The sequence below is a fragment of the Pseudochaenichthys georgianus genome, chromosome 21 (genome assembly GCF_902827115.2).
Source record: "Pseudochaenichthys georgianus chromosome 21, fPseGeo1.2, whole genome shotgun sequence".
Taxonomy (NCBI): Eukaryota; Metazoa; Chordata; class Actinopteri; order Perciformes; family Channichthyidae; genus Pseudochaenichthys; species Pseudochaenichthys georgianus.
In genome coordinates this window covers 20,324,378-20,348,795 of record NC_047523.1, presented here as the reverse complement: position 1 = coordinate 20,348,795, position 24,418 = coordinate 20,324,378, and the positions used below count along the sequence as shown (strand labels likewise).

At 40.6% G+C, this 24,418-nt stretch overlaps 2 protein-coding genes across 9 annotated transcripts in view; one reads left to right on the top strand and one right to left on the bottom strand.

Annotated features, from left to right (window-relative positions):
- Window positions 1-282: 282 nt before the first annotated feature.
- Window positions 283-24,080, bottom strand: znf148 (zinc finger protein 148). Of its 6 annotated transcripts, none has more exons than XM_034109451.2 (7): window positions 24,003-24,080; window positions 6,979-7,343; window positions 5,914-6,039; window positions 5,669-5,792; window positions 5,331-5,414; window positions 5,114-5,232; window positions 283-4,744 (listed from the first exon to the last, which is right to left on the bottom strand). In XM_034109451.2, exons 2-7 carry the CDS (start codon window positions 7,318-7,320, stop codon window positions 3,110-3,112), a joined length of 2,430 nt encoding a protein of 809 aa, XP_033965342.1. In that variant the 5' UTR covers window positions 7,321-7,343; window positions 24,003-24,080; the 3' UTR covers window positions 283-3,109. The 6 variants fall into 6 exon arrangements, with proteins under 6 accessions (XP_033965342.1, XP_033965339.1, XP_033965343.1 ...); XM_034109448.1 differs by lacking the exon at window positions 24,003-24,080 and adding an exon at window positions 9,782-9,864; XM_034109452.1 differs by lacking the exon at window positions 24,003-24,080 and adding an exon at window positions 9,782-9,864 and having other exon boundaries at window positions 5,920-6,039.
- Window positions 10,756-24,418, top strand: part of LOC117466292 (polyprenol dehydrogenase) — a 61,837-nt gene continuing 48,174 nt past the window's right edge. For 2 of the 3 annotated variants that reach the window (XM_034109457.2, XM_034109454.2), the window contains exon 1: window positions 23,877-24,060. In XM_034109457.2, the coding sequence (XP_033965348.1) occupies window positions 23,955-24,060 (106 nt within the window). In that variant the 5' untranslated portion in view covers window positions 23,877-23,954. Of the gene's footprint in view, window positions 11,388-23,876; window positions 24,061-24,418 lie in introns of those variants that run through there. The other variant, XM_034109455.1, reaches the window with a different exon arrangement.

Sequence of the window (24,418 nt, the reverse complement as noted above, 5' to 3'; positions counted from 1 at the left end):
TTTATCAATCTTTATCTATTTCCAACCTTTCCTATCTTATTATTCTTGACTATAATATTGTAAGGATCTATATCTTTGATCTGTTGGTTTGGCTCTTGGAGATTGTGATTAACACTTTTTCAAATGTCATAGACATTTCACAGACAAAGGGAAAAAAGATTAATAAAAAAAGGACCCTCGTAAAATCTTCTGACCGTCAAGTTTACTTTTGTGACTCAATTATTGAATGACACCACCAGCAGCTTAATGGTCTTTGGATATCAAAACAACTTCAAGGTATAATACTGTGAATAATTTTATTTATAACGACATGACACAACAATCAAAACAACAATTGAATCAGATCGTTTACAAATCATAATATATAGCAAAATATATAATCATATGGGTTACTTGACTGAAATGAATCAGCTACAATTAAAGCTGCACATTAACCATAAAACAAGTTCACTTGACCCGACAAGTTAGAGACCATGCATTTAAACCTTGTTGTCCAACTTAAGATCGAGCTAACAGTGAAGCAGAAGGGCTTCCTCGTCAAGTTCTTTAAAAGTATGAAAAGTATGCCAAAGTAGGAGATTCCCATCAGCAATTGAAAGATCTTGACACAAACGACTTGTACAGAGATAAATGAGGGTAGCAATAGTGACTGCATATGATATACTGTACATATCAGTGCCTTAAATGACATGTTTCAAAAATAGTTTTTATCAAAAATTCAATAATTCAGATCTTTTTACACAAAACAATTTTTCTGGAGTTTATACAAGGACACTTATGGCCAGGTTACTGACAAGTTAGTTTAAAGGAAAGGTACTGCTGATATAATTCATGAATATTCTTCAGTTCTGGATATTGAATTGCTCAACTGAATTAAAACTTCTCCATGAACAATTAAATGGATACAATGAACCGAAGCAGTCTTACTGCACTGTGCTTTCAATAATGTCTAACAATGAAATGTAGCAAGTGAAATTTAAACCACAACACTTTTAAGTTATACTCCGCCCAAATGCTATTTTAACTGACAAGATTTCAATCCCACCTCTGCTTCTTGATACTTATAAAAAGAGTGATTTCAGGTGGATTATTACTAAAAACCAAATCAACATTTTCTCAGTGAGGGCTTTTCATTCCGTGGCAAATCCCAATATAATGAACAACCTTGATTTACCAAAAAAAAAAAAGAGAAATTAATTTTACCTAGTTGATTTAACTCTTTATAACAGTGGTGAGATATATAGTAACATTAGAAAGCCACAACTTTGTCAGCAAGTGAAATGGATTCATTGTTGGATGTTAAAAAAAATCCTCTGACAAAAAGTGTCTCTTGCACAAGCCTCTCTATTGACACAAAGATCTACTGTAACAGTACTTCTCAGAAGAACATAACAATATACAAAGTATTTACAGCAGTATCATACATTCTTGTGGGAATGTTCAATGAGGAAAAATAAAGCATTTTTTCATGATTTATGTGATTGCGGTCTGTCCCTGATTGTCTGTAGAATTTAAACAAGAGGGAGCTAAACACCAATTACCAAACATAATTTGATGGCGCATTTTAAAACAGTGATTTACACATAGCACCTCACACATACTTGTACACATCGAAAACCATAAACAGTGTGATGAAGTACAGATGAGACCTCACTCCATCACTTTTCAACAAGGCCTGAACAGATGTGGTGATAATGCTCAAAACTGAAGATTCTAGCACAGTCAATGAAAAAATGCTTTTTCCATCCATCCACAGATAATAGTTTGAGAACTAAACTCGGAGCCATTTCTTGCTAAAATAATAATATATGATGCGCAAAAATAAATAAAGCTCCCATATTTCAACGTATTACAGACTGAATAGGTTGATAGCTTATGTTTTTGTTGTTATTGTGCAAGAGGAATTAGTAGCCATAGCCAAAACTGACTGAAAAACTAAAATACAGGAATGAGTAAAGGAAAGCCTGTACAGTAATTAAAAAAATTAAAAGGCACAGATGTAAAATGAATACAACTGGAAAACAAAGCACCTCATTTCCAGATGGACACTCTTTCATAATATAGCCTTAATGAGCATTTAGGGGAGTCTAATCACATTGTTTCCGAAAGAAAACAAAGTATTTTAAACTGCAGAAAACAATAGCCACAGCATCATCTGTAATTTAAAATTACCCAAATCAGAAATGATGAACTACATTCCTGTAGTTGAATAATTGTGCAAATTGTGCAAGAGTAAAGCACAATCCTTGTAAGTAATCTTATTTCAACTCATTTATACTGGACAACAGTAATAACCTGGCAACCATTACATGGATGTAGCTATTTGAAACCATAATCATTTTTTAGTTTTATTTTTTTAACACAAATACAGCCCAACATTTGCCTATTCTGTCACAAAGTGCTGTGCCAAGAAATTAACCTACAAAGCGAACGTTTCATTAATGGAAATACAATTTCTTCTCTTTGGCCAATTTACAAAACAAGTCCGATCTGCAAATGGAAAAAAGAATTATATTCCATATCAGATGAATACACTCAAATCAATGGGGCACAGTACACCCATCTCAGGTGACAGTAAAGTGACTTCAACATAAGTCACATTTATGATCTAATCATTTTCTAATTTCTTAGACAACTTAACAGGAGTCACACTGCTGGATTAAGATTGTAAGTAGTGAATTTCATATAATCAGCAAGCGGGGGTAGCTACAGTAAGAGCAAAGAGGCAAATATAAGTAGGGGGCTATTATTAACAAGTGGTTGCATTAAGCAGCGAAAGTGACAATGATTTTTTTTGTGCAAGGCAAACTGATTGACTTTAAACATAAATTCTGTGGCGATGCTATGAGAGGATATTTAGCTTTGTCCTGCATTACACTTTGGTCATGACTCAATTTACATTCTGGGGCAAGAAATAACACATTTTTTAAAGGGGAAGTGCTAATTAAGTATTTCCATTTTAGGAGGTTGCGCTTAACAAACATTTTTGTTCATGTTTTATGACAAAATACGTTTAGAAAGAAAACATAGTTACAATGGGACTTGTTTTGGCTGAACAGGAGACATGAGATAAAGTGCCGCTGAAATTCTGAAGAGGAAAATGAATTCTTCAGCCAAAGGTTTCACTGGAGGAAACGTCAGGGGACGAGTTCAGTTGAGACCTGGTCTCGACGACTCTGACTAAGGGGAACTCTGAGAAGTCTGTGCTGTGTGCTCGGAGACTTAATTGTCCATTGGCAACGGTAAACTGTGAGGAGGATCCAGATCTTGATGTATGGAATTGGGATTTGAAGTTCTGATCGAAGGAGCTTATTTGAAACGTCTGAATTATGCCTTGAGAAGAGTCTGTCTTTTTGGAGGGCGAGACCTCCTCCAGAAAGTCCTCCTCAGCCGGAGACACAGCAGATGGAGGGGTGGTCTCGTCGCCTGAAAATGAAAACGAGTGCTGAGAGTCCCCGACGAGTAATCCAAAGTGAGGTTTCTCTGAAGTGGACCTTAGCGGAGAGCTCATGCCTGATTTGAACCTGCTGGGGGAAGGAAACTGTTTCTCTGTGGAGAACAGAGGTTGTCCCGCTAAGGTGGGGTTTTCCGAGACCAAGCTGAGGCTTTGGCTGGTCAGGTAGCTGTCGTTCTGGCTGGTCCTCTCAAGTGCTTGCTGGAGAAACTTTGAGTATTCTTGCAAGAGGCTGACCTTTTCGGTAGCCGGCTGAGGCTGGGCACTAGAGACCACAAGGTTTTCCACAGGGCTGCCATCTGAAACCTCAGAGGAATTAATGGATATGCTGGATGTCACCTCTGTGTCGGCCACGCTGAAGGAAATGTCTGATTGCCCGTTGGCTTTGTTGGAGTAATGTTCCAACAGCGTCTGAAGAACCTCGTCTGGCAACACATTCTTGTCATGCGTGGCTTTAATCTCTGCGCTGATAGGCTGGGGCTCCAGGATGGTGACGGGGACATTCTCGTCAATGACGGCAGAGACTACGGTTTGTGTGACAGGCGGCTGGGAGGAAATGCTGCTTGTGTTCAGGCTGTAATCTCGACTGTTGTTGGCCATCGCAGCCTGAAGGTAGCGCTTCTTCTTCAGGAACTGCATGGCGTCGTCGTAGTTTGTGCTGCTAGCTGCTGGCTTTGTTGGTCCTTCTTGAAGAGTTTCAACTGACTCGAGCTCTGTGTTGCTTTCCACCTCTAAAGGGCCTTGCTTGTCCACGATCTCAAAGGTGTACTGTGTGACCTTAGTATTTTCCTCAAAGGAAGACGAAGTGAAGAGGCAGGGAGGAGTTTGTTCACTGGACTGTTTGAGACTCCTCTTGGGGACTTTCTTCAGGACTAGTCTGGGGGGAGTGGTGTCCCCCGACGACACTTCTCCCTCTTGGTGTTGGCTAGCCGGTTCTTCAGGTTCCACAGAGAAGTCAGCAATCACATACTCGTGTTTGACCTTGGAGGACACAGCAAAGAGAGGTAGACCTTCAATTTTATTCTGTCTCTGCTCCTCCTTCTCCTCCGTTTCGATTCCAGTGACAGTGTGCCCATCTGCCTGGGCAGCAGTGGAAGCTTCGGGACTCTTGTCTGCACACTTTTGTCGTTTTTTCTTGGGCAGTGAACAGTCATGGACATGAAAAGGGAGCTCCAAAGAATCTGCTTCACGTAAAGGCCCGACTTTACCAGCTGCTTTGTTGGTCTTTCTCTCTCTGTTCTCGTGACACATTCGTCTGTGCTTTAAAACCCGGTCTGTTCTGGAGAAGTACTGTAAGTAGACCAAAAAAAGTAACTTTATTTTACCAGGAAGTAGGCTCAATGCAGTGATATACAGCATATTCATTGTTTTAAAAGGTCTGTAGTAGATGTTTTTTTATTACCATCGGAGCTTCAAATGAGAAATGAAGTGTGTCTGTTTTAGGACGTCATCACAACAAGTAAATACATCTTACCCAAAAAAAAGTGATTGAGCAGTTATTCTTTTCTTACCAAGTCAACTTCAATCAGTTTCTACAAGTAACAACATTCAACCTTATGACTGAAACTCCAAAGTTATCTTACTGACCTTCTGCTGTAGGCCTTTTTTTCTACCTGAAAAACCTGCAGTAATGTATTAGCAAACAGAAACAGAGCTTGCCTGGTGACAGTAGTCACATTGGTATGGTTTCTCTCCGCTGTGAGTCCTCTTGTGTCTCTCCATGTGGTACTTCTGGATGAACCTCATCCCACACTCTTCACAGCGAAAAGGCTTTTCTCCTACACAAAGAGACAAAAAGGAAAAACAAACACTCGAGACTGAAATGGAGCAAAAATAAAATCACAATGCATAGAGGCTGCATTTATTCTTTACTCACCGGTGTGGATCTTCTCATGTCTCTGGAGGAGATATTTCTGAATGAAGCGCATATCACACTGGCTGCACTGAAATGGCTTCTCACCTGGGGTTTGAATTGTAAACATCAGTTTATAAATAACAATAAAGACACTAGATTTCATATAATGCTCAAGGCAACTTTTTAGATTGGCATTGCTCCTCTTTAAACATGATGTATCATTTATTTATAAAGAGATGGTATTGTGTTTCAGTCTTTATTTCATGGTCAAGGCAACTTTTTATTTTCAACATGATATCGAATTTCAAAGCAAGAGGTTGATAGGGCTGCATTTTAAAACATGACTGTGGTATCAATACCTGTGTGAATGAAGACATGCCTCTGTAGGTGGTAGTTGGTTCTGAATGCAGCATTACAGTGAATACAGACGTGACACTTGGGGCTTTGGAGGCCCAATGATCCATCATCATTGATGCTGAGAATCTACAACAGCAAAGTGACAAAGACATATCAGTATTTGATACACAGTCTACACCGTGGACAAATATTACAAACATGCAGGTCAGGCCATTTAAAAAATATATTTTTTAAGATAAAAACTGACCTGTACCTTTGCTGGTGAACGCTGCTTCCTTTTCTTCTTCTTGGGAGACACCATCAGGTCCTGAACTGCTTTTTTCTTCATTTGGCCCGGTGCCTCGGACAGCTTCAGTTCCTGCTTGATGCTCAACTGTGGAAGTAGGAGCACAGATAGGAAAACACATTTTAAAAGGCACATAACCTACTTCAAAGTCCACCCACTCATCCAGCTGCTTATCAGGGTCAGGCAGGTTGAGGATAATAATCAATGTGAGGGGACTTCACCACGCAGCAGCTTCCCCTCCACAATTTCAGAGGCAAGTTGAACAGGTTCAAGCATCCTCTGGGAATAACCAAAGGGAAACCTCAGGTCCTAGAAAACACAGGGCATGCTGAGATATCTCCTCTTCCAGCTGGGAGCCTCTGCAGATGCCATATGACTTATTTAACGATGCTGCCTAATTTTAACATTTGAGCATTACGAGTGTTTCGTACAGAAATTATGGACATGTAACATCCAAGTTGTAAGAAACAGGAATTCAATCCTTAAGCCTGATCCTCAGTTCAGATGTCCTAGAACCTAGATGTTTACACTCACAGCATTAAAAAGTATGTTTACTGTGCTGCTGTATATTCATTCTTCTGCAGCACACACATTTCAAGCTAATGATTTTATCTTTTGAGACTTTTTGACTTTGAATGCACAAGCGGTAATTCCTCACAACAATATATTATCCCTAATGTTGGTTATTTTCAACTGTTTTCAGTGGGATGACAGACTTTATACTTATATTATACTAATATGAGTTTCACACATATTATATCAATGTCTAGATTTAACTGCGTTTAATCACTGTTCCTAAAAACGTTTTGTCATTGTTTTGCAAAGCAGCTCTAAACCAAACCGTCAACAGCATGATGGTTGTCATAAATCTGTCCACACCTGTGAATTCTCAGTGTAGAAGGAAATAATGTCCCATAACAAATATTGCATGGCAATACATGAAAGGGAAATTAATATAATGACGTCCAGCTACAGTAGCAACATAAATAATCTCGTTAATACATGGACTACTTCTTATGAACTCACTGGCATATGAAGCAAGCAGGGCAACTTATTGGTGAGTTTTAGGGGGAAATGCACCTCTCCTCCGCCCTCCTCTGCTCCTCCTCTACCATTCTTTGTCATCTCCTCCTGCATCATCAGCTGATCTGGAGGAACCAGGTCATGTGTGACCAGCGAGCTGCCAGTCAAGTCGTTGTCTTCATTTTCATCGTCGTCGTCCAACAGAGGGTGGTCTGCCAGTGATCGATCCCCCAAGGTCATCACCACCAAACCTCCCCCGCCGCCCAGTCCGACTCTCCGTCCTCCGTCCAGCCCTCCACTGCTGCCCTTCAGCAGCATGCCCTCCAACTTGTCCTCAGTGTTCATCTTACATAGAGTAGTTCTTTAGTCTGTAAAAACAGAAAGAAATAGGGAGATGACTGGACGATGTTGGCAAGCTAAATACTAAACATTTTGTTCTAGTTTATTTGACCATGAAAAAGATTATTTAAAATCACACACATTTGCATGGACTGTAAAGAAGTAGCTCAAATGTAACTACTGTGGTGAACTCACACTTTAAAGTTAACCATAGGCCCATAATTTACCTTTTTTCCAAAATTGCGATGGTTAATGACTATATTAAAATGCAAAAAATGTCCTTTTGTATTCAATTCTGGCATTTTAAAACCCTTAAAAATATAATTTGTGAAGCACGGCTCAAGCAAGTCATCAACACTAGCTTTAAGTCACTCGTACTTAACAAAAAGGGGTAAAAGGAACGCTGCACTTGGTCAAGAAAACTGCTGTTGATTTTGTAAACAAGTTAAAATGCAGGTACTCTTACAGGAAAATGCAGTTGACTACCGTTTAGCTGTCATACTTTGAGTGGAAGCACACAGTAAGTGTTGGCATACTGAAAAGCATCTCGTATTGTAAGTTACACATCCTTTTTTGATACATGCATAACCAATGTGTTTACCAGTCAATACTTTACCAGGGGTATGATCACACAAGGATTTTAAACTTACAACCAGTGTGCCTTGCATTCTTTTCAAATCGTCAACTTAAACCAATTATTTCCACTTAAATTAAGCTGGACACTCATTGTTTTTTATTCTTACTGAAGAACCAGCTCTAGCCTAGTTGGCATGAGTTTCCTATTAAGGTGATATTTAAGAGACTCAGGAGCTCTACTGCTATACATATGATGTCCCAGTAGGTTTCACTAACTTGCCGCACATATATGGCTTTAGCTCTAAGAATATGAGCTTTTAGCACATAGTAAAACGTAAGGAATTGTAATCCTACTCAGTTCCACATTTGTTGTCTACAATGCCGTCTCCCAGTAATGTGTCAAGTTTTGGAAGTGGGTCAGCTGTGGTTTCTGTGATCTTATCTTAACGTTACAACATGTACAATACAGTGTAAAGGGATAGCAAGCACCGTGAAGCAGCCCAAAAAGTCGATAATGTATTGACATGTTGTGCTGCTTTTTTTAAGACGAAGTAGTAAAACGTTTGGAGTCATTTTGTTGACGTTAATGTACTTTACTCAACAGCCAGGTATATTTTTTTTAACGGCTCATCGCGAGTCTATGTTGATAACTTCATATTTACAGAACCGATGGTATAAAAATAGCTTTATATTTTAGTCAGCAACATTACACTTGTGTTTCCTTCCCTTCAATAACACCTAATTAGTTAACTAGCAATCACTTGATCTGAAAACGGTAACGTCAACGCTAGCTAACCTAACGTTAGCTCTTGGTGACAGGTTTGACCTAACCTTAGCTAACACAGATCAAACTCAGGAGACAGTAGGGATCTGTCACGGTTCAAACACACAACAACAAACACTTACTCCCATATGTAAACACACTCACTATGCCACAGGTTAAATGGGTTACGTCTCTTGCTAGCTAGCTAGCTAGCCGCGCTTGACAAGGCTGCTACATCACATTTTACGACAGCTAATGAAGAAACGTAGAGAAAAAGGCGGATGTGCCTTCAAAATAAAAGCTCGTTCAACACCTCACATTAAACTACGACCACAAACTTTACACTTAAACTTCTAACTATTTCATAACAGTAGAGTCATGCTATGAAACAATGTCGGCTATTTAAAGAAATCAAGACATAATTGTGATGTATATTAGGAAGTCATGTAGCTGGCTTTGGATCAGCTGTGATGGCATTAAGTACGATTATTTGAATCAGTTGTATTTACTGTTATTTAACTGCATTTCTATTTAGTTTTATATTGTAAAAACTGCCATGTTGTATTTTAAACATCTGTTTTTATAATGACGAATGCTATTTAAATAAACTAAAACAACTAAAACATGAATAATTTGTCCCTTTTTGGGCTTTTTTTTGGACTGACGTTAAGGTTTAAATTGAAACAATTACTATATCTTGAAAACACTTAACATCAAAACAGTTGCATTACATGGAAGTTGACCGGAAGTTGTACTTTCCTTCACCGGCTTGACAAAAGTCTACGGCCTGTTGAAACTAGCTAGCTAGCTGCTGCTAGCAAGTTGCAGAAAACATTGCATTTTGTTGGTGTAATATACAGTTGACACTGCATCGCCATTGCATTGTAGGTGAAGTATTTAACAATACATTTTAGCGCTCATGAAACAGAATACATGACACAAAACACAACTTTCGTTTGCACCTTTTACCAAACTTGTTAGCAGGGCTAGTTCGCTCAGTAGGCCACAATGTTATTGGCTGCTAGTTAAGCTATCGTTCGCTAACCCGCAACTCATCCAACAATAACATTCATATCAGTAGCGCACAAGTAACATGTCAACTATTAAAGCTGCATTGTTTCTTCTTACCTGCTGTGCGTCTTAAAGCCGTTTAGCTGTCATGATTGTTATGCAAGACTACAGTGTAATGATGGTGTGCGGAATAATCAAATACACCATCACATTTTATGAAGACTTGATTTTTATTTATTTGTCGCCATCTAGTGGTTCACATCGGCTGAAGGTACAGTGCGCTACTGATCACTCGGGCTCATAATGTTCCCTCATGCTTCAGTTTGGCAACCTACTTATTCTATAATCATTATGTCCTTTCCGCGCATTTTAATCAGTTTTTTCGTAATAATATTTTTTACATTCAGGCAAAAATAATGATTTCTAATTGTATCCTGTATAGTGGTTAATTGTGATTTGTGTTCACAGAATCCATCCGGAAATGAAGCACGATACCATTAGTGAGGCAACATAAAACATTTGTTTCATGCAGTCAATATGGGGTGATTGTAAAAGCTACAACCTTAGTCTACACTTTAGTCACTACTCTGCATTTTTCCTTACTAAAGTTAAATGACAAACCGATGTTCCTATTTGTTAATGACCATGTTATTGCAAAAGTCCAATTGAAGGTATAGCCTCGGTGTTCGCTAAGAAGATGTCCCTTCAAAAAACACACCCAGACAATACAGCTTCTTCAAAAATAACCATTTCGTTTTAAATAGTTTATCTCCTGCAAAGATAGCATACTTGACACGTTTTTTCCCATTACATTTCTAAACCATTTGCCTTTTTTATGGGATTATTGTGGGATTAGTTATTTTTGAAATGGTGCAACATGAGAATTACCCATAGGCCTATGTAAATTAGCAATAAAGGGCAGATCAAGTGGGTTTAGTGCAATAACCATCTGGATTCATCTAATCCTTCCGACTGACAGCTTTGCTTCAAAAAGGGATACGGTCTTGATAAAAATGATAGCCTGTCATGCTGAGCCATCACACAGACACACACACACATTCACACACACAGACACGCACCGTCGTGAAGAATACTAATCAACCTGTTTGCAGAAGCTCGGCGCACAACTTTCATCCATCCTGTGTCTACTCTCTGCAGGATTTCCTCCAAACCTCCACCTGCTGAATTTCATCGGGTTTCAGTAGTCTTCTCTGTCTCTCTCTTCCCTGTCTGTGTCTCTTCAGAGCGACAGACAGCCGGAGATAGTGAGTCTGAGCCTCTGAGGACATACAGCTCACTCGTACGTCGCTTCCAAGAGGGAAGCCCCCCACTCGTTGCGCGCTGAGATCGCCGGTAGAAACTCGAGTGTGCACGTGCGACAGGCTATAAATGTGTGTGTTCGTGCACGATACAGCCCCGGACTCCCTCCTCAACAGTTGCTGCCGGAGCGGCGGAGAGGAGCGGTGGAGAGCGAGAGAGACAGCAGACTGAGGACGGACGCGGCGCTCTGCCCGGCTCTGCTCCTGACATGCACTCGATCATCTCTCCGGTGACCAAGGCCATCCTAGTAGCGCTCTTCATCTTCGCGATACTCCTCATCCTCTATGTAATCCTTTGGTACATTTGCAGAGACGTGGACTGCGACCACGGAATTTGAGGATATTCCAAACGGCAATACCGGGAATTTCTCAATGGGGCGCACAGAAGAGCCCAGGGTCATCCCGTAAGTCTGCATTTTTTTGTAATGTCTTTCCTGATGGCTGTTTCTAGGTTATCTGTGGATGTGTGTGTGTGTGTTCACGCGCTTTTTGGTCGTGCGTAATGTTAAATGCGCTTTGGTAAGATCAAGTGCGTCTCCACCCGCACGAGGGATCCCAAACCCGAAATGAGCAGAGCCCCAAATTCCTTTCTGTTCAACTTGACAGCGGCCGTCTATCGATACCGGCTCATGTTTTAGAGAGCCGGCGTTGTATCTGACAGTGGATTCTCAAAGGTGATACAATGTCATCAGAGGATATCGAACTGACGCGTGTGTGGGCTATCAATTAATGGATTGGGAAGACCACCGGTGACATTGCGGTAAACGGCGTGGGTGTCCCTTAAGGTCAAGAACAACAGTGTTTACAAGCAGGTTGCCAATATTGTGTTGTTCTCCCCCTCCTCCTCTTCCTCATCCTCTTCCTCCTTCGGTATATCTGCAACATTAGTTCATGTTCAGTTCATCTTGGTCTGAGGATGCTTCCACATTTTACATCCTAAGAGATAACAGGATTATCTCTATTGGCTCCTGCACGTCTAATTCCTAATCTGTTTTGTGCCATGTTTGTGACTCCTTATCAAGAAAACGCCGCTAATGCTTTTACGCATAGCGCATTTACATTCCCCATGACAGCAGTGAGCTTGTTTAACAACATGAGATGTCCGATGTTAGTTAAGAAAGATGCTCTCACATTTACTTTTACGCACACACACACACACACACACACACACACACACACACACACACACACACACACACACACACACACACACACACACACACACACACACACACACACACACACACACACACACACACACACACACACACACACACACACACACACACACACACACACACACACACACACACACACACACACACACACACACACACACACGCAAGCAAGCGCACAGCATCCCTGCACGCTTAATAAAGGACTTCTCAATATTGCAGGCACGTTGCCCCAATGCCCACATGCTGTCACATGGTCCATAAAGCTATTAAACATGTGAGATATGATATGATGCCATTTTTCATCGGAGTCTAAATCAGTTCTTGAATTGGAATAAAAAAGGTGCCAGTACTCTAAATCAGCAACTGTTTCAAGTCAATTTATTTATACAGCCCAAAAACAAGTATTTGGCTCAAAGTCATAGAATATCCTATAAATGCTGGTGGGTTTGTCTCTTTACTGTATATTTTAGAAAGGCTTACTGTACTTAAACAAAATGACTCAGGGTGCATCTGAGATTAGAGGGGGTGCAGTGGTAAAGTGCTATTTTTACAAGTGGGGAGTGGACCTGACACCCTCTAGGGGGTCCGGGGGCATGCTCCCCCGGGAAGATTTTTTTTTTTAAATATTGAAGTTAGATGCATCAATCTGGTGCACTTTGAGAGCAAAATGAAGAGATATATGGATTCCTCTCAACATCCATATATATGAAACAACTGTAAACAGATTTACTTTTTCTTTATGGATATAAAAGAAAGTAAAGCCTGACTCCTACTGGTGGCTGGTTAATTGACTCCTCGTCCCTGAGTACACTCACCATCTTTCAGCAGGAAAGGAGAGAGGGAATCCTTGTCCGGCGACAACCGCTGTCTTTTCGCACTATTATTAAGCCACGCTAAGATTTTCGGAATGCTAACGTTATGTGATGTCTTTTCTGCTCTATTGCTGCGGCGTGCCATAGATGCGTCATGAGATGCCGCCAGCGGCTGAGTAACGGCACCTTGCCGGTACTCAGTAAGAAGTGCTGGTACCACATGGGTAAAAATCAGAAGTGCCGGTACTGCGTACCGGTGAGTACCGGCCCAATTCAAGCACTGTAAATGCATCTCAGGCAAACCATAACCAGGAAAAACAACAAAATGTGCAAGCGGATTATGTGAAGGACAAACCAAGGACATTTTGCGTTTTAATGTTTTTTAAGGACATTCAATTAGGAATATAGTGAGGAGGATGCACATCAACACCCAGTATCTATTTCCTAATTTGCACAAAACAGTTTACTCATCTTAAAGGTTCCTGTGAATCTTTAAGACATATGTTCGTTATATGTTGTGATATGAAAGAAGGATGGCCTTTTTTCTGTAAAAGAAACAGGGAAATATTTTAGTGATTGCTGAATGATATCCGCTGACTGCAGCTCATACGAGTTTAACCACCTTTTTAAGGAGCACCACATCACTATTTTACATCTTAACACCTCAGAGGATTTAAACAGCCGAGCATCTCCCCTAACTCGGAGAGAAAGTGCAGGTTTAGGCTTAACATTTTTAGATCTTCTTATTTTGAACACCACCACACTCTAGTAGCCTACTTAAAAATCCACAAGCTTCCTAAATGCTGGATGCAGCCATGAGGAAGGAACCCCGCAGCCTCCTAAACTGTTTGTGTGTAACTCTCGCCGAGAAAAGGAGAGAGAGCCTGGTCTGTAACCGGACTACAAAATGATTCCTGTCAGCCAGGAGTAGATCAAGCCAGTATCTGCCCTCAACACGCAAACACACACGCAAGCCAACACACTTACAAATCAACTGTTAAGGACAGTCCTGACTCTATATGCCCAGGCCTTAAATAGTGAGCGTAAAGGTTTGACAACTGCTTAAACTGATGGTGTCTGTTTAAACTGGTGCCCTGGATTGTCTGTGTGTGTGTGCAAGTATATGTTTTAAGGTGGAAAGAAGGGAAAAATCTGTGACTGAAGAAACGAAGAAAGCTGGTGTGTGTGTGTGTGTGTGTGTGTGTGTGTGTGTGTGTGTGTGTGTGTGTGTGTGTGTGTGTGTGTGTGTGTGCCTTTGCATGCCTGTGAGCAAGTTTATTGACAATGTTGTCTTTCATTAAAAAACATCTGAAAACTGTAATGTACCAACTGCGTATGGTTTATATCATAGCCGCGGGAAGGGGGGTGCTCGTGAACGAGGGGGGGGGGGGGGTGCTAGTGAACTGTCAACAGGGAGGGGGGTTGCCTCGCTGCGGGGACACGGTGGACCTCTGTTGCCTGTCAGCGCAGCTTCAATGATGCCGGTCATTCTGTGATTCTCCAGATTCTATCTATGGGGTACCCCTACTTCCCGGGGCTATGGTTTATATAGCGAGAGTGACCTAAAAAGTTAATAAAATAATAATTTTACAGAATAAATTGTATCCTAATATTTTCCACTTTTATTGCGGTAAGATTATCTGGTTTTAATTTATCCCACAAACACAACATGAATAATACACAGTTCTTATGATTTAGGAAGCAGAGAAGCACCCGCAGTGGGAACGGTTCAGGGATGTTAATACACCTTGATAGATCTAAGTTCAATTGAGATTAAATTCATAAAATATGTAAGAATAAAACTAAAATATTAAAGTTCAAGGCCGTGGAGAGGGGATTTGTTATCCTATTATGGCCTCACGATGTTCATAAACTTCCAAAGAATGAGTGTGTGTGTGTGTGTGTGTTTTTATGCATCAGTCGCTCGTTATCACAAATCATTTATAACGGACGAGAGGTCCTTATGCTAATAATTCTAGTCCTCTACAGTACTGCCTTCATAAATATGGATATAGTCACAAAGGTTTCCCATCATCAAACTATAAATGTGACTTTAAAGGTCAGGAGTTTTTATTTGTGTTGCTGAGATGTGGCTTTTAAGGTCACAGAGCAGAAGCTGCATCAACAGCTGACGAGAAGGTAGCGCACATCTATTAAAATAAGTCTGTGATGCTTTTGTTTGGCTTTCACTGTGAACAATTCATTATTCTTTATTTCTATTTTGTATTTTTCCTTCAAGCTAAGAAGAGCTGGAAATATGGTTTAGCATACTGATGATAACTTAGCTTCCAATGTAGACCTGCATCATTAATCACCATAACAAGAAAAAATACAGGCCGACAACTTCTAGCTACTGAATAAATGAAACCATCATATACATCTGAGAAAAACTGAAACAAAAGAAAAAATCTATAAAATGAACCTTAAAGTTGCAGATCGGTGTTAGTTAAATCTTCTGTTTCCTATATTAATAATAATAACGTTTCTGAATCTTTTTATTTATTGAAGTCAGAGGTCAAGGTGAACATTGCTGAAGCTGGAGGGTCCACGTCTGGCTCAATGATACGAAAGATAGGATACTCAATGTTGCGTAATTACATCGTCAAACAAATACTGTTTGTAACACGTGCCATTATAAGTGTTAAATAATAGTTAAACAACATTGAGATATTCATTGGACTCCCAGTAGGCTCCATTTCCCTAAAATGTGCTCTTCTATGCCCAAAATAATCAAAATCAAATGCTCTTTCCTTGTTCAAGATGGAATTGAACCATCTTCTCTTTATGATTTGGATAATGTAATGGGTTATTATAGCCATTAAAAACTCTAAATGAATCTATTTTAGAAAGTTACAGAAAGTTATACAATACTCTCACAATATTGAACAGTTATTATCTGAAAAACGATATTTGCTCTTTATTCCTGCTGAAAAAAGCATTGCGGTTTAATAGTTTGGATAGATGTTTGACAATGGTTTATATGTTGCGAAAAAATTAATTATGAAGGTGTGGTTTGTTAAATGCAAGTTGTAGAATACAAATAATATAGATCAATTATAAAAAAGTAAGCTGCATTATTAATATTTAACTTTTTATTTGTTCCATTCTTGTGTGTCCTGTGTGTGTTTCTCTGTATAGAAGACCCTTCCTCTATTCTCCTTATTCTATCCCCTTAGCTGTGTGGTCATTAGGGGAATTGGATTTAATTTATTGAATGTGCGATTATACATTCAAGGTTTGTTGAGCAGGAGTTCTCTAAACGTGCTCTGAGTGCAAATTAAATCTTGTAGAGCGTTAGGCATGGAGCCAAGGAATAAGTGACTTGTGTTTGGATCAGATCCACGTCCAGGAAATTTAACAGGGCACTCTTAACAGTGTGACATTGAACATTTTTACCTTTTTATGTGAACTACAACACTGGAGCAAGTATCCATAGTTAATATACTGCACTCTCAAGCATACAAGGTTAAAATAATAAACATTTTGTATAATTAAGATAAAACTACTTAGATAATGCTGCCTCAGTGGATTTATAAACTCTGTTGTGTTCTCTACCAACTGGAGTCACACTAATAAATTGTCTGACTTTAGTTTAGAAACATAATCCATTCAATTGCCTATACAAGAAGCACTTAAAAAGGGCATTTGGACATAACATGTAAGTCATTGCATTACATTTGTTTTTTCAAGTTCCATTATTGTATCAACCTCGAAAAGCCCTGGGCTCTACTTCTCACGTAAAATCAAAGGTCGAGACAGACTGGTATTCTGGGCAGAGAATAACTGCTTTGATGGTGTGCCACCTTTTTGTATTTCAAGTAACTGATTTTAGATGTTGAGCACCCACTCTCCATGCAATTGACACTTGTTGTGATATTTTCCTATTGTCTAGAGTTTGTAATTTTGTGAATGAAAAAAATATAATTGTCGGCTATATTTTTTACTTTTTTATGGAATAATTCTTTGCTTTTTTTGTTCTTGAGAGGCTTCTTACTCCATTCCTTTCAGCTCTCAACTGTAGTCTCATAAAAGCAATTCCCCCCCAAAAAACCCTTATTAAAACTGCACTATATCCTCACTTAACCTAATCACTATTCTAACCTTTACCTCAAAACCAAGTCAGAGCCCTCAAACTGCACCTTAAAGGGATTGTGAAGCTTTTTCGGGATGACCTGACGTCACAATGCCCTCTTTCTAAAACTCAAATTGGCTCTCAGGAAGACAGAAGCAATGGAACACGCACACCTCAAAGCCATAAAAATAGATTGTGAGTGACTCAGACGTTATGTAAAGTCCATCTCTGATAGGGCCGCCTGGGGCTGTTTATGTCAGTTTGGCTTGACGGCACTGGAGCTGAGGTGACACGTGTCTGCTCTGTCCGAGTTTCAACACACACTCACCACAAACACGCACACACTTTTCCCAGATGATGCGTGCCAGCCTCCCCCCGTTTCACTCTTCCTATCTTTTTCCTCTCCTAAGCCAACATTCCCCAGTGTGTGTGTCCCCAATGGACAGAGATGTGATACAGTCAGCGTTATGGACTCCCTGCAGCCCAAACAGCAAATATCATTAGCATTTCAGCGCAGACTTGGAGGGAAACACCACGGCAGAATCACATCCTCCTTCCCTCTGGCGGGGTGGATGGTTCAATCAATACTGGTAAACATGAGAAATCCACAATTTAAAACTGGAGCCAGACTGATGCTTCAGCTTTCTCTTTACTTTAACACCTGCACTAGATTCTTATGCTCAAACCTTTACTTGTATTAATGATAATGAGACATTTTGATCATCTCTCATGCAAATATGTTTCCACCCCGTTTTAACCTGGGTACAGGCTTTTCCGTCCGTTAAATTCATTAGGGAAACACTACAGTGAGTGTTTTAGGAATAATTGGAAAGGCCTTTTAGTTTGAAAATATCACATTTCAATATCTTAATTTAGACAAAAAGGTTTTTGTTGCCAACCAATAACGAACCACCTTCTACTTTGGGTGAAGGTGGATCAATGTGGATGATTGTCATAGTAGTGTACACTTTGTATTGAATGCTGTAATGATCTTACTGTCATACTACAAATTATCAGGAGAGGCATCACATTCATACGGGTGATATCTGATTTAATTTTCTCTGTGTCAGTCAGTATGTATGTGTGTGTGAGAGATAGATAGAGTGTGTGTGTGTGTGTGTGTGTGTGTGTGTGTGTGTGTGTGTGGTGTGTGTGTGTGTGTGGTGTGTGTGTGTGTGTGTGTGTGTGTGTGTGTGTGTGTGTGTGTGTGTGTGTGTGTGTGTGTGTGTGTGTGTGTGTGTGTGTGTGTATGAAGTTGCATGACTGAGCCGAGGCATATGAATTGTCGGGTTAAACAGAGGGGTAGGTGAAGGGCTTGAAGCCAAGGAAGCAGAAGACACACAAACATAAACACACCATAAAGTCTCTGTGTGTGTTCATAGCGCTTTAGGGAGAGACAGAAAGAGAGAGCAAGAAATTAAAAAAAAGGCCCTTCGCAATCCTGAGTCAGTGACAACAGGTATCAGAAAAACAGAGGCACGCACACACTGACTCCCAGACTGTTAAATTAAATGTGTTAAATACTGTGTGTCTGCGTTTGAGCGTGTGTGTGAGTGTGTTGCACAGATTTAATGACATACTTAATTGGTGCAAGCAAATATCCCTCCCACTGCTCCTCATTCTACATCCACTAATGGAATGGCATCCTCTCCCCAAAGACAGTAAGGAGAGTTTCGGATGTTTTTGATGAACCTTTAGTGCGCACACACACACACACAACCACACACACTGATTGCTGTCGTCACAAGATGAATTAATGACACACACAACTAGCATAATTAATTCAAAAATATCTGCACATGAATGCATAGGAATAAAAAAAGAAGGCAGTTTTACAAATGTAGATTAAAAAAGCATCTACAGGTGAATTCAGTCTCACAATAGTAATGTTGTAACGATCAGTATTACTTAATTAATGCATTTGACTACTAACTGATTGATAGGTAGGTACGATTAGTAACAAAATAAAAGTGTCGATTGTTATTTTGGCTGCATTTGTGACTTGTTTTGTTTCAAATGTCTGTAAGTCAAAAAGAGATGACACGAATCTAATAGCTGATGTGAATGCAGGATGCTGTTATGCTGTGTGCAGTCGGCCAGCGCAAACACTTGCAGAAATCTTAGGTTTCACTTTCATGTTTACAAGCTGGCCTTTGGCTCATCTCCCCATGGAAAGCCTGTGGCGACTGCAGCTGAGGCGACACAATTACCAAATCTGTCCACGTACAGTCCTCTGCCTATTCCCACCCTCGGCTCCTACGGTAGTGCACAGGCAGCCATCTGTTGCGGGGGATCGCTCTCCGAATTGCCTCTCCTGAGGATTCTTCCATTCTTTCTCCTTCTTACGGTTTAAGTATTCGTTTTTATAGAGAGCTGTTGTTGAGTTGAAACACCATGCCGTTGTGGGTAGAGCCCCGTGGGACACTGTCGGTGTAGGCCCTTTCACACATGCACCGCAACCCTGAACTTATCTAGATGTTACCCAATGGATCTGTACTGTTTTTGAGATCTCCAATGGTTAAATCATTCCTTCAAGACATCCAACATACTTTACCATTCCAGCTTCTGAGTACAAAGCCTGTGTAATGTCCAATTGAGCCCATGTATGAATATAGCAACTCACTGCCGTAGACTTCATGGCGAGTTAATGAGTGTGTTGATGATGTTTCTTTCGTGGATAGCGTTAACCAACAGAAAGAAAAGCTCATTTAGAGAGATAAAGACATTCAGTAACTTCCGTAAATTGTTGGACAAATTCAAGGAACAGCAAGAGACTCAGTTGGTTACAAGCCACCATAGGATATTTTCTGCCATGTTGTACTTCCTGCATGCTGAGAGGCGGGGCCAGGGGCAAACCATTGGCCTTGCTTAAAAAAAACAAGTGTACATTTACAATAGCTGCAACCGTGTGCATGCATTCACACGTAGAATCGGACGGATGAAACCCCTCTTTAATGGTCACACATGCAGAGCACACACAGTGACATTTGGCCTCTGCCTTTAACCCATCCTAGTACCAGGAGTCTACTGGGAGCAGTGGGCAGCTATTGTACAGCACCCAGGGAGCAATGGGAGTGGGGGGGAAGGAGGTTGTCCGGTGCCTTGCTCAAGGGCACCACGGCAGGGCAGGAGGTGAACTGGGACCTCTCCAAGTAGCAGTCCACACTCCATATTTAGGTCTGTTCGGGGACTTGAACGAGCAACCCTACAGCTCACAGTCCAAGCCCCTACTGACTGAGCCACTGCCACTTGACCTCTATGCACATTTTAGCCTAGGAGGTCAAAGTCTTCGGCCACCAAAGAGTAGAGAAATGTCCATGGACTGACGATTAGAGCGAGCTACAGTAGTGGTGGTGGTCAAAATAAAACAAAATAGGCCTAAAAATGTAATAGACAATTTTCAAGCAGTAATGTTTGAACTTTGACACAAAATCATAACTGTAAATTCATTATGGCTCAATTACAGTAGTTTTCCAGTTAAGCCTTATCAGCGAGAGAATGAAAAAGACATGGAACTGATTTAACTGCATGAAATGTGTTTTGAATGTAAAGTATATTTTGATAAAGCAGCTAATAAAGACAGAAAGCTGTCGGAAACACAGCCATATGCTTGATGTTGCAAAAACAATGCTCACATGCTGTCTCATTTGGTGCATATATCCTGCAGCTCTGGTGGAGTCTCTGAGCTTCAAGTCCATCTTGATTATCTGCCTCTCAGAGAAGGGAGACGTCTCATCTCAAACCGGGAGAAAACATCCGGATCAATTCACACAAGCTGTTGCACTCTGGAGCCCAAATACCTCATGATACATCCAGAAAATCCCCTTTCTTCACAATATGACACCTTACCTGCCATCCCCTCTGGGCTGATCACATCAGTAACGAAAACAAACGCGAAGCAAAGTGCTAAAAAACAGTGTGTCAAAACAATCCTATTTAGAAACTGTTTCTTGCATTTTCTGCTAAAAATATCCAACATCCTGCAACTTATTTTCTCACAAGGAATACATCTATGAGAAACATGAAATAAAGATTACATTTTAACTGGCAGGACACCCACCCACACACACACACACACACACACACACACACACACACACACACACACACACACACACACACACACACACACACACACACACACACACACACACACACCACACACACACACACACACACACACACACACACACACACACACACACACACACACACACACACACACACACACACACACACACACACACACACACACACACACACACACACACACACACACACACACACACACACACACACACACACACACACACAGGGATCTCCTAGAGTTGCTGTCAAACCAGATTTTCTAAATAAGACAGCCAGCCAGTGGTTGTCATATAGGACGAGGTGACTGTTGTTTGAAGCTATTTGGATGCTGCTCACATGTCATTTACATCACACACCCTCCTGTCATTTTCTGTTCCCAGCACATCTTCATTTGTGTGTGTTTATGTGTGTAAAGGGCTGTCTTTCTGATTACCCATCATCCCAAATAATCATCCCATAGTCATGCATGAGATGCGATTTCCTTTAAACAATAGCTGGCCATCTCGCCTCGCTGACCCACAATCTCTCAGGCTGCAGCAGAACAAACACTTGCATGCACACACAAACACACACATGTCCTCTTAGCTTGCGTTAACAGCTACAAATACACATTTTAAAATACCCACACAGCTTGCTCAGCCTCCATCGGGGCAGTGGTGATGACACTGTCACTTTATGTTGCTGTTCATTTAACTTCCTTCAAAGCAGACTTTAATATCTGGGGCCAAGTGCATATCAGCGCTGCTGCTTTTGGCCTGACTGGAAAGCACAAACTAATGTAATGATTTCCCTGCCAACAGAAAAGAAGGGACGTGATTGTGAATGCTCCAGACCTGTCTTTAACATAAATGATAGTAATTTGGTGGAAAAGAATACTTGCAGAGTTTGATTGGCCTACTTTGAGTGCCATAGATAATTCAGCTAGCTCCTGCCCTGCAAGCCAAGCACAATCCATCACAGCAGTAGGCTGCCCGTTCACATTTTGGGGATATGAATCCCAATTTCCATCACAAAACGATATGATGCAGATTCACTGGGTAAAAATCTTATTGCTGATATCACAGTCTGCCACCATACGATTTGGTTTAATTCATTCACTTTTAACAATCAGTTGCAATTATGTCAACTCACAAAAAAGCTACTACAATCGATTCAACAACCAGAACCTGTTTCTTTTCAATTCTGCACACATTTTGATTTTAAGCATCCAATTTCTTTAATCAGTGGCTGGTAATTTATTCTATTCTTATTGAAGTGTTGCTCAGAGGTATGTTTTTTTTTGTTGCACATTCAGTTTTTTTGCAACCCATTCATACCAAATATCCTCCATTATATAGCGCCCCTTTTCACAGCCTCAAGGAATAAAAGACTGTTCAAAAATGTAGAGTGGCCCTCTCAGCCATCTGACTGTACCAAATTAAGCTTTTGTGGCAAGCAAATCCATACTTTTAAATGGTAAAGTAGATTGAGTGATAACCCTTAATCAGCTTTCACTCTCACACAGGACTTACATATTAAACTAACAACAGGTCATTACATTTTAACATTGCTGAAAGGGAAGGTGAATCTGGTAGTGAATCCCTGGTCGCTTCACAGTCCTCAATTACACACATTGAGGCATTAATTTTACTAATTTCAGCTGAGCTTCGTGGGAGGATATGCCTCGCTCAAAGAGAGGTGGTTGAATGATTGCCACTAATTTTAGAAACCCGAACATTAAGCATACATTTGAAAGGATACTCCTATGAAAGGAAAACATTTGCATGTATTCACAGTAAGGCTTTTAGCATCTTGGCAACATGTGATCACTCTAGGGCTAAAACAGCAACAAATCACTGTTCCCCAAAGCTCTGAGGATGAGGTAGAGATGACAAACTTGGATGCAGAAAACATGGTACACCTCAAAAGATAAAATCAATGACTTATGTAATATTTCATCTTTACATTTCAATCTTAAAAGCCCATTAAAAATGTTCTCAGTGGTATAGTTTGGCATGAAGTGTCAGTATCTCTGGAAGTGGTAATTAAAGCTGTAATCGACACTCTTATGATGCTGAACATATTTATTTGATTGCATCTTCAGGCTACTAAACTTAAGAAAATGTATAGCCTATTTGAAAACTAAGGATCAGATATCAGAAAGAAAATATATTATTCACAGCTGAAGTTCTATCTGACTTTATATCACAGCAGCCTGACTAGCCTCTGATAAAAGTAGACTGGTGTGATGGACGTAAGTGATCCCAGGAGAGGGAATCATAAAACATCCACCAGTCCGACACAATGCAGGCGAAGGGCTGCAGACAGGAGCTGTAATGCTGCTCCTAAAGCCTATCTTGGGATATTACGGATCAAACTAGGGTGTCATGCCTCTTTTGCTTCTGTCATTTGTGACCTCTTTGGCAGCAGTTAATGAGATAGTCAGTTAGCTGAAGGGAGCAATATGCTGGGTGGATCTAAAGAGAAGGATCATACGGCACATCAGGCAGCAAAGCGGCAGTAAAGAGGGCCCTCAATCAAACACTTATCCCACCTCCCTTATAGATAAGTGATGGATAGCTGCAGGGGGGGGCATTTTCTTTCAAGGTCAACCAATCAGTTACTGGGCTGTAAGAGCTATTAGTCAAGTAGAAAGCCCTTTTCAAATTCAGTATGAGTTGGTATTATTACAGTAACGTTGTCCACTATGTGTCTGTCGACAAGGAGGGAAGCGAGGATGGACGACTTCATATTGGAACGTATCCCATAGACGGAACTGCTCTTTCTACCCGGAGCTGTTCCTCCACTGCACTGCTCACACAGTAACAGCTCCACACAGAGATGTTATCCGCTATCCGGTGTTATCTTCTACCAATTATCAAACTTCACCTGCTTGCTTTGAAGGTCCTGCTGGTTCAGCTGCTCATCAGACCTTTCAGGCTGCCAGGTGCGTTTAACTCTCGATACGTTGTTGTGGTGCACTTCCGCTGAATAGTGTCACACTCCGTAACGGGGCAACGTCCTCAGAGTCATGAACGTTAGATAGCTGTTAGTGACTGGCTTTGTTATTTAAATATTACATGAAGGCAATTGAAACACCCAGCGTGCAGGAGGCTAACGTTAACGTAATGTTAGCAATGTTAACGTTAGCTAACATTAGTTGGAGAGAAGTAGCAACATGAGTCAAATGAAATGTTGTCTTGTTTGTTTGTTATGTTTGCCGAATTCACCAGAAGAGCTTAGCAGTACATACTTTTCTCACATAATGTATATTAAAATATTTGCATTTGTCGCAAATTGATATT